At 39.3% G+C, this 20,166-nt stretch overlaps 2 protein-coding genes across 2 annotated transcripts in view; one reads left to right on the forward strand and one right to left on the reverse strand.

Annotated features, from left to right (window-relative positions):
• PPP6C (protein phosphatase 6 catalytic subunit) overlaps positions 1-20,166 on the reverse strand; it is a 35,444-nt gene that overhangs the window by 11,940 nt on the left and 3,338 nt on the right. Inside the window, exon 2 of the mRNA XM_019421156.2 lies at positions 3,024-3,119. Within this exon, the coding sequence (XP_019276701.1) occupies positions 3,024-3,119 (96 nt within the window). The remainder of the gene's footprint in view (positions 1-3,023; positions 3,120-20,166) is intronic.
• On the forward strand, positions 10,182-10,513 carry LOC109250170 (mitochondrial import inner membrane translocase subunit TIM14-like). Its single transcript, XM_053908282.1, has one exon. It carries the CDS (start codon positions 10,182-10,184, stop codon positions 10,503-10,505), a length of 324 nt encoding a protein of 107 aa, XP_053764257.1. The 3' UTR covers positions 10,506-10,513.

The following is a 20,166-nucleotide window of genomic DNA, read 5'->3' on the forward strand; positions in this document are numbered from 1 at the left end:
TTCTACTATGTAAAGACCTTCCCTTTGAAAGTATACTTCTCAATTCCCAACCCACAGATGTATATATGATATATATACATATCATTTACATAGTATTTATACACACACACACACACACACACACACACACACACACATAATATGAGTATGTGTGTGTGTGCGTGTGCACACACGTGTTACTCTGGCCTAATATTTCCACTTCTTTGACTATATCCTAAGGGCAAAAAGAAGGAAGGAAGGAAGGAAGGAAGGAAGGAAGGAAGGAAGGAAGGAAGGAAATATATGCTGTGTGAAAATACAGAAAATGTGTTACAACATCATTTATAACAACAAAAGAAACAACCTTCACGACTAACATAAGACACTATTTTAACAAAGTATGATCTACCAACTCAAAGGCCTGGACCAATCGTGAATAATGATTATAATGCCTGGGTGGCTTGTCAGTTGAACATCCAACTTCGGCTCTCATGGTTCATGAGTTCAAGCCCCATGTGAGGCTTTGCACTGACAGCATGGAGCCTGCTTCAGATTTTCTGTCTTCCTCTCTCTCTCTGCCCCTCAACTCACTCTCTTTTAAAAATAAATGTTAACATTTTTTTCTTTTAAATATTAATGGTTATGATGGAAACTATGTAGCAAAATAAAAAAAACAATTAGGGAAAAGAATGTAACACAAAAGTTTACCTATAATAAACTACACAATTTTGTTATGTAAAAATTGAGTATGTACACACAGAGAGTTAGAAAGGGAACATTTAAAAGTTTTATAAAACAGTTGCTTTTGTAAAGGTATGGTGGAAGTGTCCTTTAACTCCTATTCATGTTTATAGTTCTTATAGTTCTTATAGCTATATGTTCTTAAATAAAAACTTTTTAAGTTCCCATTTACCCTATATACATTTAAAAGATGATCAAATATTCTGCTTTAGGGACCCAACAGTTCCTGCCCCAGAATGGAAGTTTTGTCAGAATTAACGAACATAATAAACATTTACTGAGAACATGTGAAGACAACTAAGCTTGTCCTACATTACTGGAAGCTCACCTCATCATTTCACAAATAATCTCTAACGTGTATTATGTTTTCCACATCACAGAAACTCTATAAATGTTCTCATTTTAAAACACAAGCAATCCTGAAGTGGATTTTATTCCATTGTTTGAGGCAAGGAAACAGCTGGCTAGCTCAGTAGTTTTCAAACTTCTTAGCTTCAGGAACATTCATAATTCATATTCTTAAAAATCAGAGGTCCCCAAAAAGTTTTTTGCTTATATCAACTGCTATTAACCATATTAGAAATCAAAACTAATCACTTTTTAATATTTAATTTTTTAAATCAGTAACAACTCATTAAATAGTAACATACACAGATTTCTAATGAAAAATAAACAATGTTTTCAAAAACATAACAAATTTAATGTCTGGCTAAATAGAATATGGCTAGATTTTCATAACCTGACTCTACATTCAACCTGTTGGGATATTTTTATTTTACAAAAGAGTATTTTAAGAACTTTAAGAAATAACGGTACATATTCTTTTAATACATCAAAACTTGACAAGTGGTCTTTCCTACTCTGTTAGTAACAAAGATAGACTGGTCTAACACTCTCAGTAGCTAACACACTGGTCATTTGGAAAACAGAAATGATATTTCATTATACATCACCAAAAATCATATTTGTTAATATCACACTAACAGAAAAGTAAGTAAGTATGTATGTATGTATGTATGTATGTATGATTTTCCAAAAAAGTCTTTAAGTATCAGAAGCTGATAGCCTCAGGGCACCCAAGTGGCTCAATCGGTCACCTCCAACTCTTGATTTCATCTCAGGTTATGATCTCACAATTTGTGGGTTCAAGCCCTGCATTGGGCTCTGCACTGTCAGAGCTTGCTTGGGATTCTCTCTCTCTCCCTCTCTCTGCCCCTCCCCTACTTGCTCACTCGCGCTCTTGTTCTCTCTCTCTCCCTGGCCCCTCTCAAAAAAAAAAAAAAAAAAAAAAAAAAAGTGACAGCATAGGCCTGTCACAAGCTAAAGTAGCCTCTTTTTTTATGGAACACTATTTTTACTTGAGATCATGAAAGACATACTATGGGTATTTGGCAAACATCTTTGCAACAGTGAAGGAAGTGAGCCAGTCACTTCAAGGAAACAATTGACAGTATTTATTGCCAATGACAAAATTTGAGTTTTCAAATGAAAAAAATAGGATTGAAAATTTGAGTCCACAAAACTGTTACTGTATCATATGTCTTACAGCCACAATTCCATTGTATGTATACAGCAGACTGAGTGAGTGTTTTGTTCAGCTTTCACTCCCAGTTTAAAACCAAAAAACAAAAACCAAACCAAAAAAAAAAAAAAAAAAAGAAAAACAAATACAAATACCTCTACAAAACACAGAGGGTTTCCAGCTAGGCTATATGGTGACAGTAAGAGTCTAAAGATGAGGTGTACTCCTCCTGCCACTGCTTTGAAACTCTTAAAAAACAAACAAAAACCTAGCAGATGAGAAAAGGAGACAAATCCTCCTCCTCCTATTCTAGCAGTGACTTGCTGTGAAATCACGCACCAACAATTTTATCTTTCTGAACTTTTGCTATCTCATTCCCACTAAGGAAATGATACATTAAAATATGACACGAATGAGTAAAGTGAATAAACAGAAATGAATAGAATAGAAAATTAGTGCCTAAAACCAAAGCACCTCCTGTTAATCACAATCACTGTGAACTGTCCACATTTATTTTCTCTCTTCCCCATTCCACAGAGCAATAATGCTACATTCTATCCACTTTGCAAGTATAATTTCAACAAATTCCATGAATAATTTGATCACTGCTTTTACTCACTGTATTAGTAACCAGGAATCATTAGTGTCACACAGACTGAGGCAATCTACCAAATGACCAGCTGTTTTTGTTGTTTTTCCGGTGGCTTTTTCGCAGCACAAATGGAAACACACATGGACTATGGACAGTACAAAAGCTAAAAATCTGCTCATGAAATTTTACCTGTCCATGTATGTCTCCACACACTGTTACTGGTGTTGATACTGGCTGGACATTTGACTCTTCTAAGAGGAGGTCACAAACATAGTCACATAGCCGCTGTAGAAAGAGAAAATAGAACGCAACTTTTCACTACAATATTAAAACTAAAGATCAAATGCAAAAAAGACAAGAACTAATATGTATATTGTTTCATAGGAAAGGAAACTACCCTTTAATGATTCTATGATATGATTTCTGTCTGTTTTTTGCCTTCATCTCATAATGCCTGCGAACGATACAATGGCTATTCCAAAATACAAACTCCCTGGCTACACAGACAATAGGTTTAAGAAAACATCTTTAAAGAAACTGTAAAATGATGTTTGTCACCAAACAAATAAATGTAAGAGTAAATAATTTTAACATGAAAAGTTTTTTATCTACTAATTTCTATCTACTAATTTTTAAAGTAAATTGCAAACCATGCACTTACCATATGACCTAGCAACTGCACTCAGCAATGAAAATTTATGTCCACATAAAAATCTGTGCACAAGTGTCCACAGAAGCTTAATTCCTAACAGCCAAAAACTGGAAACAAATCAGTGTCCTTCAACAAGTGAATAACTGAATTAACTGCTATATTCATTCCATGGACTACTATTCAATAATAAAAGAAACTACTGACACATAACAACATGGATGAATCTCAAGAGATTTATGTTGAGTGAGGAAAAAAAAAAAAAAAAAAAAACCCTATCCCAAAAGGTTACATAAGGTATGATTCCATTTATATAACACTCTTGAAGTAACAAATTTATAGAAATGGAGACCAGCTTAGTGATTGCCAGGGGTCCAGAAGTTAGGAGGAACAGGAGGGGAGTGGGTATGATTACAAAAAGACAAAATGAGGAATCCTTTTGGTAATGGAAATGTCTGTGTCTTGAATATGGGGTTGGATACATAAAACTACAGATGTATTAAGATTGCATAGAACTGAATACACACACACACACACACACACACACACACACACACACAACACAAATGAGTACAATAAAAACTGGTGAAATCTGAACAAGATCATGGGTTGTGTCAATGTCAATATCCTGGTTGTGGTACTGCTACCACAGTTCTACAAGACCTTACTCCTAGGGAAAACTGAGTAAAGGGTACATAGGATCTCTCAATATTATTTCTTTCAACTACAAATAAATCCAGTTATTTCGAAATAAAAATTAAAATTTAATTAATTACAAAATGTAAACCTAAAATTGAGGACTCACCCTACTTTTTAAAAAGAACTGTAGGGTCACTTGGATGGCTCAGTCGGGTGAGGGCCCAACTCTTGATTTCAGCTCAGGTCATGATCTAAGGCTTCATGAGTTCCAGCCCTGCATCAGGCTGTGTGCTGGCAGCACAGAGTCTGCTTGGGATTCTCTCTCTCCTGCCCCTCTCCCCACTTGCTCTCTCTCTCTCAAAATACACATTAAAAAAAAAAAAAAAAAAAAAAAACTTAATGAAAAACTATTTGTCTTCTGAAAACATATCAAAAGATTTTGTAGAAGGAAAATGATTCTCCCAACAGTGCTATGGAGAAGGAAGTATATCATCTTGCTCTCCATGGAGAACTGGAGGAGAACCTACTTTCCAAGACCAGTTTATACTACAGTCAGAGGCCCTACTGGGTTTTATGATAGGTCTGCCAAGAAAGGAGAAATTAAACTACACAAGCATTAAAAAAGTATTTTATTATTTTTTTTAATGTTTTATTTATTTTTGACACAGAGAGAGACAGAGCATGAACAGGGGAGGGTCAGAGAGAGGGAGACACAGAATCTGAAGCAGGCTCCAGACTCTGAGCTGTCAGCACAGAGCCCGACGTGGGGCTCGAACTCACGGACCGCGAGATCATGACCTGAGCCGAAGTCGGCCGCTTAACCGACTGAGTCACCCAGGTGCCCCTAAAAAAGTATTTTAAAAATTTTACTTACTTAATTAATTAAAAGGGGAGGCACCTCACTGGCTCAGTCAGTAGAGCATGAGACCCTTGATCTCAGGGTCATGAGTTCAAGCCCCAGGTTGGGTGTACAGCTTACTCTTAAAAAAAAAAAACAAAAAAAAACAAAAAAAACACAAAAAAAACCTATACAGGCATAATGAAATTATTTTAAACATTAAAAAATCTAAACGCAACAACTTACTTAAACATATGAGAGACACACTTTAACAGCTATAGCTTCTGTATACAAAGCCAAGCATAGGAAAGAACTCACAATGAGAGGGCGGGGGGGGGGGGGGGGGTGGGAGGGGGGGTGGGGGGCGGGGGAGGCCCCTTGAAAGAAAATGAGGGGAAATATAGCTGCTCAGAAAATTTCAAAATAAAATGGCTTTGTTATTATTCCTAGGGTAAGTTCATGATCTTCAAATACCACCTCAAAGGCAAGATCTTTCGTTTGGCCTAGAGTCCTTCTGGCCTTGGGTGTCTGTGTAGCTAGCTCCCTCTTGGGTTGAATTTCCCACAATCTTCAGATGCTTCACCGATCTTTACTCCTGCCAATAATCCATCCACTATTCATAACAGGAATAGACACCAGTGAGTAAAACAATGTTTCTGAACTCAGAGCCTTACCTTTTACAATAAAAGATGGTCTCTCAAGGTTCTTTCAGTTACACAATCCTGGCTTACATTTGTAAAGGAAAAAAAATCCAGCTTTTTCTTTCCTATGTAGGGAAAAACTCAGTCTTCCCTAGTGTGTGCTTCTTTCCTGTGTGTTTCCTTTACTAGTCACACAGAACATTCACATTCTGGTCACCAAATGTGCAGAGGTTTTTTTCCCCCCACAACAAGAAATTCTCTGTGACACCAGCTGGCTGTCCTACAATTTAACTCAATTCTGCCACTACCCATCCAGATCCCACAAGGGCTCAGTCCCACAAGACTGTGCCACCTCTTCCCCACCACAGACACATACTACAGACATCAATCACAAGTTCAGGTTATCACCTATGTTTCTGACCAACTGGCTACAGATCAAAGGTTATGGAGGTTACAAAGATCTCCTCCTTGGGTTTAATTAATTTGCTAGAGCAGCTCACAGACTCAGGAAAACATTTACTTACATTTATCAGTTTATTAAAGAATATGACAAAGAGAATGAATGAACAACAGATGGAATGTTCCCCCATACTTCGGGGATTTTATGGAGACTTCATCATGTAGACATGATCCATTATTAACTCCATTTTCAGCCCTTCTCTCTCTGAAAAGAATGGGGGGCAGGACTGAAAATGCTAAACTTCTAATCACGGTTTGGCCTTCCCGGTGACCAGCCTATATCCAGGAGCCATGTAGAAGCCCACCCAGGGTTACCTCATTAGAACAAGACATTCCTATCACCCAAGACATTATAAGGGTTTCTGTGATAGGAACTGGGGGCAGAGACCAATATACATTTTCTATTATATCACAGCATTAAAGACCACCTATGTCAGGGGGGCCTGGGTGGCTCAGGTCATGATATCACTGTTTGTGAGTTCGACCTGGCACCAGGCTCTCTGCTTTCAACTCAGAGCCTGCTTCAAATACTCTGTGGCCCTCTCTCCCACTCGCATGCTCTTTGTCTCTCTCTCTCTTAAAAATAAATAAACATTAGGGGCGCCTGGGTGGTTTAGCAGGTTAAGTGGCCGACTTCCATTCAGGTCATAATGTCATGGTTTTTAAGTTCAAGCCCCAGGTTGGGCTCTAAGCTTTGCATTTTCTGCCCATCCCCCACTTGCATGTGCACCTTCACACCCCCCCCCCAAAAATACATAAACATTTAAAAAAAAAAAAACCCTCCTATGTCAAATCTCTCACTGGACCCAGATGATAAGACTGAGACCCACAAGCATTCAGGTCACAATGTTACTTAATTTTTCCAACAGATCTGGGATCCTGGTTACCTACCTCTTTTCACTGTACTATCTTGAATATTCAGCTGTTCAACACAACAAATATTTAATGAGAGTCTAATATGATTACCAGTTATTATTCTAGAAACAAAGTAAATAAATAATAATGACCAAACAGAATAAAAGCCCTGATCTCAGGGGCTTATACTCTAATAAAGAGAGGTATAGAAAATAAACAAGTAAAAAATATATACATATTACTTTTTCAGATAGTAATAAGAGGGAAGGAAAAAAATGAAGCCCTGTAATAGGGATAAAAACGGCAGAGGTGGGAAGCAGGTACTGATATTTTAAATGGGGTGAGCACAGAAGCCTTACTGATAAGGAACTTCTGAGCAAAAATCTAAGAAAGGTAAGTTTATGGGGGAAACAGCACTGAAGCCAGAGAGAACAGTAAGTAAAAAATGCTCAGAGGTAAAAGCATGCTCGGTGTTTCAGAAACATCAAGGCTGGTGTAGTTAGTGGATTGAATGAGGAGAAAAACAGAAGTGCACCACAGAACACTTAGGTCCTTTGGGGTGAATGTAAGGACCTGGGCTTTTAATAGGAAGCCACTAGGAGGTCCTAAGCAGAAGAGTGATATGATCTTATGTCTGCTATGTTAAAAATGGTCTATGAGGAACATGGGAGTAGGGAAGAGGCAAAGGCAGAAACAGGGACACCAGTTAGGATGCTTCTACAATAATCTAGGTAAAAGTTAATACCGGCTTGGACTAACATCATGAAAATAGGAAATGATCACAAGTGAATGGATTCCAGATGTTTTCTGAATGTAGTATCCACTAGGTTTGAGAACAACTAGATAGAGTGTTGAAAGAAAGGAATCAAGCATGACTCAATGTTTTTGGCTTAAGTAACTACAAGGATGTTAATAGTCTTATCAAGATGGTTAAGGCTCCAAGTAAAGATTTTCTTATTGTAGATTCTTTGGGAGAGAGAGAATCCCAATCAGGCTCCACGCTGTCAGGATGCAGTCCAATTAGGGGTTCGATCTCACAAACCCTGAGATCATGACCTGAGCTGAAATCCAGAGTCACACTCTTAAGTAACTGGGCCACTGAGGTGCCCCAGTTTTTTTTTTTTTTCTTTTAAATAGATTTAATGTTTAGAGCAATTTTAGGTTCATAGTAAAATTGAACAGAAGATATAGAGAATTCCCATATATCTTCTGCTCACAAACACATACAGTTTCTTCCACTACCAACATCCCATATCAGAGTGGTACGTGTTACTAATGAACCTACATTGATACATCATTATTATACAGAGTCCACAGTTTACATTAGGGTTCACTCTTGGTGTTATACATTCTATGGGCTTTGACAAATGTCTAATGACATGTATAAAGAATAGCAGTATCATACAGAATAGTTTCACTGCCCTAAAAATCCTCTGTGCTTCATCGATTCATCTTTCCCTTCCCCCAAACCCTGGAAACCACTGATCTTTTTTACTGTCACCAGTTTTGCCTTTTCCACAATGTCATACAGCTTGAATCATACCTTAGTCTCCAGATTTGCTTATTTCATTTAATGATATGCATTTAAGATTCCTTCACTTTTTTTTAATGCTTATTTATTTTTGAGAAAGAGAGAGAGCATGCACGCACGGAGGACGGGTAGAGAGAGGGGGAGACAGAGCATCCGAAGCGGGCTCTGTGCTCACAGCAGAGAGCCTGATGAGGGGCTCAAACTCATGAAACCTGAGATCATGACCTGAGCCAAAGTCGGACGCCTAACTGAACCATCCAGGCACCCTTCCTTCATGTCTTTTAATGGCCTGATAGCTCATTTCTTTTTAGTGCTAAATAATATTCCATTGTTGGGGCACCTGGGTGGCTCATGAGGTTAAGCAACTGACTCCTGACTTCAGCTCAGGTCATGATCTCACAGTTCTTGAGTTTGAGCCCTGCATTGGGCTATGTGCTGACAGTGTGGAGCCTGCTTGCGATTCTCTCTCACCCTATCTCTCCACCCCTCTGCTTTCTCTCTCAATCTCTCTCAAAATAAATAAATCAAATTAAAAATAATTTTAAAAATAATAATGATATTCCATTATCTTGGTGTACCTACTTATTTATCCATTCACCTAATAAGGACATGTTGGTTGCTTCCAAATTTTAGCAGTTATAAATAACACTTCCATAAACATCCATATATAGGTTTTTGGGTGAACATAAGTTTTCAATTAATTTGGGCAAATAGCAAGGAACATGACTGCTAGATCATATGGTAAGAGTTTGGTAAGAAACTGCCAATCTTCCAAAGTGGCTATACTATTTTGCATTCCCATTAAGCATGAATGAGAGTTCCTGCTGCTCCACAACTCTGCTAACATTTGGTGTTGTCAATGTTCTGGATTCTGGTCATTCCAATAGTCTTGTGGTGGTATTCCACTGTTGTTTCAATTTGTATTTCCCTAATGATGCATGATGAGGAGCACCTTTTCAGATGCTTATTTGTCATTTGTATATCTTCTTTGGTGAGGTGTCTGCTCCTGTCTTTGGCCCATTTATTAATGGAGCAGTTCTCTTACTATTGAATTTTAAGAGTTCTTTGATTTGCATATTTTTAAAAAAATTTTTTTTAAATTTATTCATTTTTGAGAGACAGAGTGATCAGGGGAGGGGCAGAGAGAGAGGGAGACACAGAATCTGAAGCAGGTTCCAGGCTCCAAACTGTCAGCACAAAGCCCGACATGGGGCTCAAACCCACAAACTGTGAGATCATGACTTGCACCTAAGTCGGATGCTCAACTGACTGAGCCACCCAGACACCCCTGATTTGCATATTTTGGATGAAAGTCTGGTATCAGATGAGTGTTTTGCAAATATTTTTCTCCCAGTCTGTGGCTTATCTTCCCATTCTCTTGACAATGTCTTTTACAAAGTAAAAGTTTTTAATTTTAATGAAGTCTAATTTATCAATGATTTCTTTCATGAGCAGACTGTTTTGATTTGTTTGAGTTTAGTTTGAGGGATGGGGAATGAAGAATTCGATTTTCAACAACTTCATTGAGATATAATTCACATACCAAAAAATATCTCCAAAATTCAGTTGTTTTTTAGTATACTCAGTGTTGGGAAACCATCATTGTAATTAATTTTAGAACATTTTCGGTGCCTGCTGGTGGTGGCCTCATCACTGTGTGGGAACTGGTTGGTTGCAAACTCTGGGCAGGGAAGGACCACGCTCTCGGTGGAGGTGGGGGAACCAAGCCAAAGCCATGGCCAGTGCAGCGGCAGCAGTCAGACTGACTGTTGCTGCTGCAGGATTTGCAGGCCGTTATGCTTTGCAAGCCATGAAACACAATATGGAACCTCAAGTAAAACAAGTTTTTCAAAGTCTACCAAATTCTGCCTTCAGTGATGGCTATTACAGAGGTGGGTTTGAATCCAAAATAACAAAACAAGCAGCAGCATTAATACTAGGTGTAAGCCCTACTGCCAATAAAGGAAAAATAAGAGATGCTCATCAACAAATTATGCTTTTAAATCACCCAGACAAGGAAGGATCTCCTTATATAGCAGCCAAAATCAATGAAAGCTAAAGATTTACTAGAAGGTCGAGCTAAAAAATGAAGTAAACGTGATGAATTTTAAGTTCTTGTTAGTTTATGTATACAAGTGCCAGCTTTTTAGAATAAAATGCCTCAAGCTACAAACTAAAAAAAAAATGTTCATCACCCCTAAAAAACTATGTACCCAGTGGTAGTCACTTCCCACAACTCCACACCACCGCACTAGGCAATTACTAATCAATCTACTTTCTGTTTCCATGGATTTGTCCATTCTGGACATCTGGCCTTTTTTTTTTTTTTTTTTTAATGTTTATTTATTTCTGAGAGAGAGTGCAAGAGCACAAGCTGGGGAGGGCAGAGAGGGACAGAGGACCTGAAGTGAGCTCTGCACTGACAGCAGACAGCCTGTTGAGGGGCTCAAACTCACAAACCATGAGATCATGACCTGAGCAGAAGTTGGACACTCAACCAACTGAGCCACCCAGGTGCTCCTGTCCATGTGGCCTTTTGTGGCCTTTTGGCTTCTTACACTTAATATAATGCTTTTCGGGTCCATCCATATTGTAACCTGTTATTATTTTGTTCTTTTTTATAAATAAATAATATTCCATTGTATGTATTTACCACATTTTGCTTATCCATTCACCAGTCGCTAGACATTTGGGTTGTTTCCACTATTTGGCTAGAAGAATCTGATTTTGACATATTAAGTCTGAGGTGCCTATCAGATTTCCAAGTGCCTCAGATGTGCTGTAAACAAGTGATCAAATGAGTTTTGAGTTCAAGGAAAAGGCTATGGGTCAGAGAGACCAATTTAGAGATTGTCAGGATATACGTACATACATACGTACGTACATACATACATACATACATACATACATACATGAGACTAGAAGATATAACTAAAGTGGTAGCTACAAGCAGAGAAAAGGATAAGATCAATAAATGATCCTTCAGATATACCAATATTTAAAAGTTAGGCAAAAAAGAAGGAAAAAGCGAAAGAGACAGCTTGGTGAGACAGAAAGGCAACCATGACAATGTGGTATCCTGGAAGTCCAGTAAACAAATGGACTCAAAAGAGGAGTGATCAAGGGCGGGGACAAAAAAAAAAAAGAAGAAGAAGAAAGAAAAAGAGGAGTGAGTGATCAACTATATTCAATGCCACTGCAAGGTCAAATTTTGGAGAAACAGCATAGGGCTGAGAGGCAATACTCCTTTATTCCTAATCAACAAGTACTAATCCCAGATTATTTTATCCTCTAAGATAGAAAAGGGGCACACCAATTAATGCCATAGCATAGTTCAGATGTTAAGAGCACAGCCTTTGAAATAAAAAAAAGACCAGAGGCCAAACAATCAGCTCTATCTCTTACAGATTACTTAGCTTACTGTCCATTACTTAGCTGTGTATCCCTGAGCAAGTTACTTGATTTCTGTGTCTCAGTTTCTTCATCCACAAAACAGAGACACCTACCTGGGGATATTCTAAGTATTAAATGAGACAGTGCATGCAAAGTGCTCTGCAGAGTTTTATACACATACGTACACAGTTATATCCTCGATCTATACATAATAAGTGTACAATGAGTTATATAACACATGACCCAGAAGGAGGGGTGCCTGGGTGGTTCAGTCGGTTAAGCACCTAACTCTTGGTGTCAGCTCAGGTCATGATCTCACAGTTCGTGAGATCAAGTCCCACATCAAGCTCTGCACTGACAGCATGGAACCTGCTTGGGATTCTCTCTCCCTCTCTCTCTGCCCCTCCCCACCCCTCTCAAAATAAATAAATAAACATAAAAAATTAATAATATATATTTTAAAAAGATTTTTAAAATTAAAAACTTAAAAATAAATAAACAAGGGCACCTGGCTAGCTCAGTCAGCAAGAACATGCGACTCAGCGTTGTGGGTTCAAACCCCATGATGGATGTAGATATTACATAAAAATACCTTTATAGGGACACCTAGGTGGCTCAGTCAGTTAACCATCCTACTTCAGCTCAGGTCATGATCTCACGGCTCATGAGTTCGAGCCCCATGTCGGGCTCTGAGCAGGCTCTGTGCTGACAGCTTGGAGCCTGGAGCCTGCTTCAGATTCTGTGCCTCCGACTCTGTCTGCCCCTCCCCCACTCACACTCTGTCTCTCCTTCTAAAATAAACATTAAAAAAAATTTTAATAACATCTTTATAAAGAAATAATCTTAAAAATAAATATAAAATATTTAAAAAATTAAAAAACTTTTACAAATAAATTAAATTTTATGATATAAATTACTCAATAAGTCTATTATTTATATATATATATGTCTTTATGTATATACATAACCTGTTACTGTAAAACAATAATAATTAGGGGTACCTGAGTGGCTCAGTCACGTGAGCATCTGACTCTTGATTTTGGCTCAGGTCATGATCTCACAGTTTGTGAGATCAAGCCCGCATCAGGCTCCGTGCTGACAATGTGGAGCGTGCTTGGGATTCTCCCTCTCCCTCTTTCTGTGCTCCTTCCCAATGTGTATGCATGCACTCTCTCTCTCTCAAAAGTAAACAATAATAATAATAATAATAATAACCATCTTGATAAAAACCACTTAAAATCACTCCTTATGGAGATGGCTGCTCTTCCAATTTCAAACATTTCTGAAATGTTTTTTCTGATATTATACAATTTTTTTAAATAAGAGAATATAATGATTTTTAATTTTTTTTAATGTTTATTTTTGAGAGAGACAGACAGAGCGTGAGCAGGGGAGGGGCAGAAAGAGAGGCACACAGAATCCAAAGCAAGCTCCAGGCTCTGCACAGAGTCCAGTATGGAGCTAGAACTCACAAACTGTGAGATCATGACCTGAGCTGAAGTCAGACACTTAACTGACTGAGCCACCAGGCACCCCTACAGTGATGTTTTAAAGTACCTATCTTGGGACCTCACCCACCTTATTTAGATATAATGCCTTGTCTAATTAATATTTGTACTATTTTTTCAAGTACACTCACCAAACCTTCTCAAAGAGAATTTCACCAATGTATTTATAGAAGTACTTTGCTGATCTGTATAAGACTGGGCAGAGTTTTCTGTGTGTTGCCCATGAGGCCTGCATCTTTTCAGGCATTTGCCTCATTCACACTCCCTTCTGGATTTTACACCTTTTAAGAAAAGGCCAAACTTCCATCTGTGAAGGTCGGAACCCATACCAGGAGTTTCAATGTTTCCCCCAATACATCCTCTGACACAAGCTGCCAAAGAAGCTACCTCCCATTCTTCTCTCCATAATGCATCTCTGGAAAAGTTCTCTATTTCCTACCATGTTGATCAGGCTACTTGCCCACTCTCACGAAACTGTTAGTTACTTGTAAATTTGGAGGCTCCACTGTGTACATCCCTTTGAGGATCAGTTACTAAAATGTTACCCAAACAAACCTACAAACCTACTACAAACTCCATCCTGAATTAAGCCAATCTGTCCTTCAGGGAGGCCTGTCCTCACCCTGCATTATACTACCCTCCTTTCCCAATTGCTTTTTCCCAAATTACAACACTCTCTCTATAGATAGATAGATAGATATAGATATACATATATATTTTATTTATTATTATTTTTTTAGTAGGCTCCACACCTGATGTGGATCCCAAAATGCAGGGCCTGAACTCATGACCCTGAGATGGAGACATAAGCTGAGATCAAGAGTCGGATGCTTAACCAACTGAGCCACCCAGGCGCACCTCCCAAATTTATACTCTAACATCATGCCATACAGCTGTGGTAAGGGACATTCTAGGAAACAGAGCTGGTCACTGTGTAGACTATAAACAAGGTGCATAGGATGCTATTATTAAACAGTTACCTTCAAGGAGGACCCAATGGAGGAATGTCTCTTTGCTCCCTCTATCAGGGATAGGTGTGATTTCCCTGAGAAGATTGTGTTTGCACCTTTGAGACAAAGACAAATCTTTGGTGAATTTTTTAACTGATCAGTTTCTGTCTTTCAGTAGACTCCTAGAAAACTTAGGACTTAATCTCAAAGAAGTAATCTAGTCATCACAGCTTTTATTTTGTATACAATTCTTACTTTTACCACTGGCTCCATCTTGGTTTCCTATCTTTACATTCTTTGTCTCATTTTTCTTACTTATTCTAAATGTAATTTACCTTGCTATATTGAATGCACCTTCATAAGCCATTCTATATTCTTTTGGGAACAAGGTAAGATATCATTAACATTTTGAAACTAATGACAGCACAGATTCCTGAGGGACTCCATGATTCCCATGTTGAATGTGCCAGAATTTGCACCCACATATGTCTGGCTCTCTTACCCCATAATGCCCCCTTAACTGCTAGCCACCCCTAGTGACCGGCCCATACCCCTCAGGGCTCATCTGAAAGTGACAGTAGACCATAAACTCAAGAACATTACTGTGAAACCTTGCCAATCTTAAAAGCTGGTGAGTGTCTAGGGAACACATGTAAACTACTTAGGCAACATCTTCAACCCAAGGCCAGGCACACTACCTGGAGTCAAATAACAGCTGCCTCTTGTCACTGACACTTCTGTGGTTCCAAATGAGGACTTAAAGAGCTGAATCTCTAAGCCAAAGCTATTTCCTCTCATCTCTCCAGTTCAGCAGTAGCTTACAAGTTCAAACCAAGCACATACAAAGTAAGAAGTCTATGAAATCTCAGTACAAACTCTACATGAGTCAGCCAACTACACACACAGTGGCCTCAAGGAGTGTACCCTTGCCATGGGGAAGACACACGACCCTTTCTTCCAAAGCCCTTTACAGCTTTGTTCTACTGCTCAGTTTGTATACAGTGTGGTTTCTCTTATTGCTCCAAAACAGTCACTGAGGCAGGATTCTCAATCTTCCCCAATCTTAGGGCAAACTACACCCATCTCTCCCCACAGTGCCCAATGAATTCCCAATCCTTGGACAAGTAAGGGTTCATAGCCCCCTTCTTAGATGAACCTATTTCCCTTCTCTACCTTTCCCTCAAGATAGTCCAGGTTCCATTCTGTTCTCTGCTCCTATCTTCCTGTTCCCTCTTGCCCCTCAAATTTAAAACACTGGGCTTTAAATTTTGTAATTCTATGTTTATCTGCTCTTGTTAGCTAAAGCATACTATTTCCTTTAACACACTGGTATTTATAAAATCTCTTGGCTTAAGAAACAAATATCTATCTAAAATTATTTTTTATATAGCCTTTGTATAGAACTTCTACAAACCACTGGGGATGAGGAGCTGGAATCCAAAATGACAAGAACATTCACACCTTTACAATGCAGAAGGGAGTATCTGTATCTTCAACCTAAACCAAAGTTTCTTAGCCATGGCACTATGGATAATTCTTTGTTGTGAGGGGCTGCTGTCCTGTGCATTATAAGATATTTAGCACCATCTCTAGCCTCTATACCCCCTAGATACCCACAGTAACTCCCTAGCTGTGACTATCAAAAACGTCTCCAGACACTGCCACATATCTTCTCAGGGGCAAAATCACCCCCAGTTCAGAACCACTGGTTTAGACTTTTCTCTTGAGTTAAAACTATTAGAACTATTAGAGTCTGAAAACACATTTGACAATCAATAAATATTTGTTACCTAACCAGCCTGTGTATCTAACAGTCTTCTGGCCATCTCTACCTCGATGTCTTGACTTGGCAGCATCTCAAACTCAGTATGGCCCAAACCAAACTCCCTTACATTCCTTAATCTAGTTTCAGTATTTACTAAGTAATCTATGCCAGAAACTGAGGTTACGTTGAACTCCTCTCTTTCTCGTAACCTAGACCTAACCTGTCAACAGGTCCTACTATACCTTCTTCATCTCCTTTTATTTAGTTGTTTTTTTTGAAGTTTATTTTGTTTTAGTAATCTCTAAACCCAACATGGGACATGGGTTTGAATTTACTACCCACAGGTCAGAGTCGCATGCTCTTCTGACTGAGACAACCAGGCGCTCCCATCTCCTTTTAAACACCACGATCACTTGTCACTGTCTTACGTCAAAATCTCCTGTCATTCGGCCTACCGCTTCTGTGACATTTTTGTCCCATTCCAAACCATGGTCTACAAATGCTGCCAAACTATTTCTTTTCTTTTTTTTTTTAATTATTTTTTTTTTTTTTACTGTTTTTATTTATTTTTGAGACAGAGAGAGACTGAGCATGAACGGGGGAGGGGCAGAGAGAGAGGGAGACACAGAATCAGAAGCAGACTCCAGGCTCTGAGCCATCAGCCCAGAGCCCGACGCGGCGCTCTAACTCATGGACCACGAGATCGTGACCTGAGCTGAAGTCAGACGCTTAACCGACTGAGCCACCCAGGCGCCCCGATTTCTAAAACCTACTGTCACAGTCCTCCTTAAAAATCTCTCAAAGGTACTCCTCTGTCTATGGCAGTGTTTCCAAAACTCTATTCAGGTAACATCTTCATGATTTTTGTCATATTCCCACCACATACAACAGTGTATGTTGTATACACTATAATACAGTGTATTCCTGTAACAGTTTTCTTTGAATCTACTTTTCTCTTTAGTTAGCTATATTTTAAACAACATCCCAAAGTCACAGTATGATTTGTTTTCCCCTAAAATATAAAAGCATTTCAAAGTGTTTACACATATACCACCTAAAAGACAAAAATCCAAGTTTATCAGCCTAATCTTCCATGATTTGGCCTCTGCCTGCCTTCCAAGCACCATCTCCAGCCAACCAAACCACTAGAAGTTCCCTGAACTGGTCATGTTCTTTCAGATTAAGCTATACCACTGCATATGGTATTTATTCTGCTTGAACATTCTTTCCTTCCTGTTTTGTCTACCTCAACAAACTCTGCTCATCCTCTCATTGTTCCTTCTGTGTGAAATCATCTCTGGCTCCAGTTAGATGCTGCTTTTAATATGCTCCTCAATATCCTGAACAGCCCTCTATTATATCACCTAACATACCATGCAATAATCATTTGTTTATCTATTTCTTTTACTATATTGAGAGGCCCTCAAAGGTAGAGAGAAGTATCAGATTCTTTCTCTAGCACCCATAGGGAACAGTACTTGACAAAAGGAGACATCTGAAGAAATGTGTGTTTGTAAAACGGTATAAAATTACATTAAAAAAAAATTTTTTAATGTTTATTTTTGAGAGAGAGAGAGAGAATGTGGGGGGTGGGCAGGCAGAGGGAGAGATGGAGACAGAATCTGAAGCAGGCTCCAGGCTCTGAGCTGTCAGCACAGAGCCCGATGCGTGGCTTGAACTCACGAACACGAGATCATGACCTGAGCTGAAGTCAGACGCTTAACCGACTAAGCCACCCAGGTGCCCCTATACTTTACTTTATTTTTAAGTCTATATATTTTGAAAGAAAGAACACGTGCACAAGCAGGGGAAGGGCAGAGAGAGAAGGAGAGAGAGAATCCTAAGCAGGCTCCGTGCTCTCAGCACAGAGCCTGATGCGGGGCTTGAACTCACAAACTACGAGATCATGACCTGAGCCGAAATCAAGAGCTGGACGCTTAACCAACTGAGCCACCCAGGCGCCCCCAAAAACCAGTATACAACTAAATTCAACGAACCTTAACTACCTGTCTATCACATACAATGCAGTGTTCTCTAAGACTATGGAGAATACAAAAATAAACATACGTGATCCTGGCCCTCAAGAAACTTGTAGTCTAGGGGCACCTGGATGGCTCAGTCAGTTGAGTGTTCAACTCTTGATTTCGGCTCAGGTCACGATCCCAGGGTCATGGGATCAAGATCCACATCAGGCCCCACGCTGAGTGTGGAGTCTGCTTAAGATTCTCTCTCCCTCTGCCCCTCTCCCCTGCTTGCACTTTCTCTAATTTAAAAAAAAAAAGAAGAAGAAGAAGAAGAAGAAAAAATAGAAGCTTTGCAGTCTAGTAGAGACTGACATATCTCCTACCACAGAAGACAGAGTGGTAAAGTGGAACAATAAGGTGCTATGTGGCAAAGGTCAGTGCAGGAAAAAACAAACAAACAGGATTTCTAAAAAAATTTTATGGTAATTTATTCTTGAGAGAGACACACATACAGCGTGCAAGCGGGGGAGGGGAAGACAGAGAGAAGGAGACAGAATCCGAAGCAGGCTCTAGGCACAGAGACCAAAACAGGGCTTGAACCCACGAATTGCGAGATCATGACCTGAGCTGAAGTCAGATGTTTAACCGACTAAGCCACCCAGGCACCCCCCAAAACGGGAATTTTTAAGAGCAAATAAATTCAGGTATATACTCCGCTGAGTCACTATAGCAAAACCCACTTAAACCTCATCAAGTCTTGACTCTGATATTTGTTTTGCCTTACACAACTGTGTAAATGATAAACATGAAGGTACCTTGAAAACTGTAAGCAGCGATGTACATTCTAATCATTGCTAATAATTCTGACTGTAGAATCCAGGAGCTCTGCATAGAGAAAGTGGCATCTGAGCTAGAGCCCAAAAGGGGCAAGGGGGGTACTGTACAGAAGAAATATAAGTGATAGTTATAGATGTGAACCCTGGACCCAGACTGCCTAGGTTTGAATCCTAGCTCCTCCACCTACTTCCCAGCTTTGTTAACTTTGGAAAGTTACTTAACCTGTCTGTGCTTCAATTACCTGTCTACAAAATGGAGCAAATATTATACATAACTCATAGAGTATTAAATGATTTAATATTTGTGTTATGTAAGTATTTAAAAAGTAGGTGATAGAAACAGACTGAGCAGAAGCAAAGGAGGAGGAAAGTACAGAGCATGTTGTCAGAAGAGAGCAGTCCAATGTGCTTAGAATGGGAAGTAAAAAGGAAAGTAAAGTGGAAGATGTACCTAGAAAAGCATACTATTTGTCATCCTAAAAAAGCTATTAACTGCATCAGAAAGAGCTCTGAATAGGGAGGCTTTCCAACCTAGTTCGTTGATTAGGTGTACATCCTTACGCACATCATAAACCCTGTGGAGCTCAGTACCCCTCAGTAAAGTAAGAAGGGTACAGAACTAGAAGAACTCTGATTTACTCTTAGCTCTGAAATTCTAGAAAAGGGACTAGGGAGTCATTAGAGACATGCACTGTTCCATAGGACATCTACAGCTGCATGCCATTAGTCCAAATGTCGATGTGTCATAAACGTAAAATATACATATTTCATAGACAGTACCCCAAAAAGGATAAAATATTAAATTAATAATTCTATACTGATTACATGTTGAAATTGGGTTAAATAAAATATTACTAAGATTAAAAAAAGGGGGGGTACCTGGGTGGCTAGTAAATAAAATATTACTAAGATAAAAAAAAGGGGGGGGTACCTGGGGAGTCGGATGAGCATCCAACTCTTGATTTTGGCTCAGGTCATGATCTTACCGTTTGTCAATCGAGCCCTGCGATGGGCTCTGCACTGGCAGTGCAGAGCCTGCTTGGGATTCTTTCTCTCCCTCTCTGCCCCTCCCCTGCTCACTCTCTCAAAATAAATAAATAAACTTAAAAAAAAAAAAAGATTAGGGGCGCCTGGGTGGCTCAGTCGGTTAAGCGGCCAACTTCAGCTCAGGTCATGATCTCGCGGTCCGTGAGTTCGAGCCCCACGTCGGGCTCTGTGCTGACAGCTCAGAGCCTGGAGCCTGTTTCAGGTTCTGTGTCTCCCTCTCTCTGACCCTCCCCCGTTCATGCTCTGTCGCTCTCTGT

The sequence above is a fragment of the Panthera pardus genome, unplaced genomic scaffold (assembly GCF_024362965.1).
Source record: "Panthera pardus isolate Hobbes unplaced genomic scaffold, ASM2436296v1 HiC_scaffold_20, whole genome shotgun sequence".
In the NCBI taxonomy this organism is placed as follows: domain Eukaryota; kingdom Metazoa; phylum Chordata; class Mammalia; order Carnivora; family Felidae; genus Panthera; species Panthera pardus.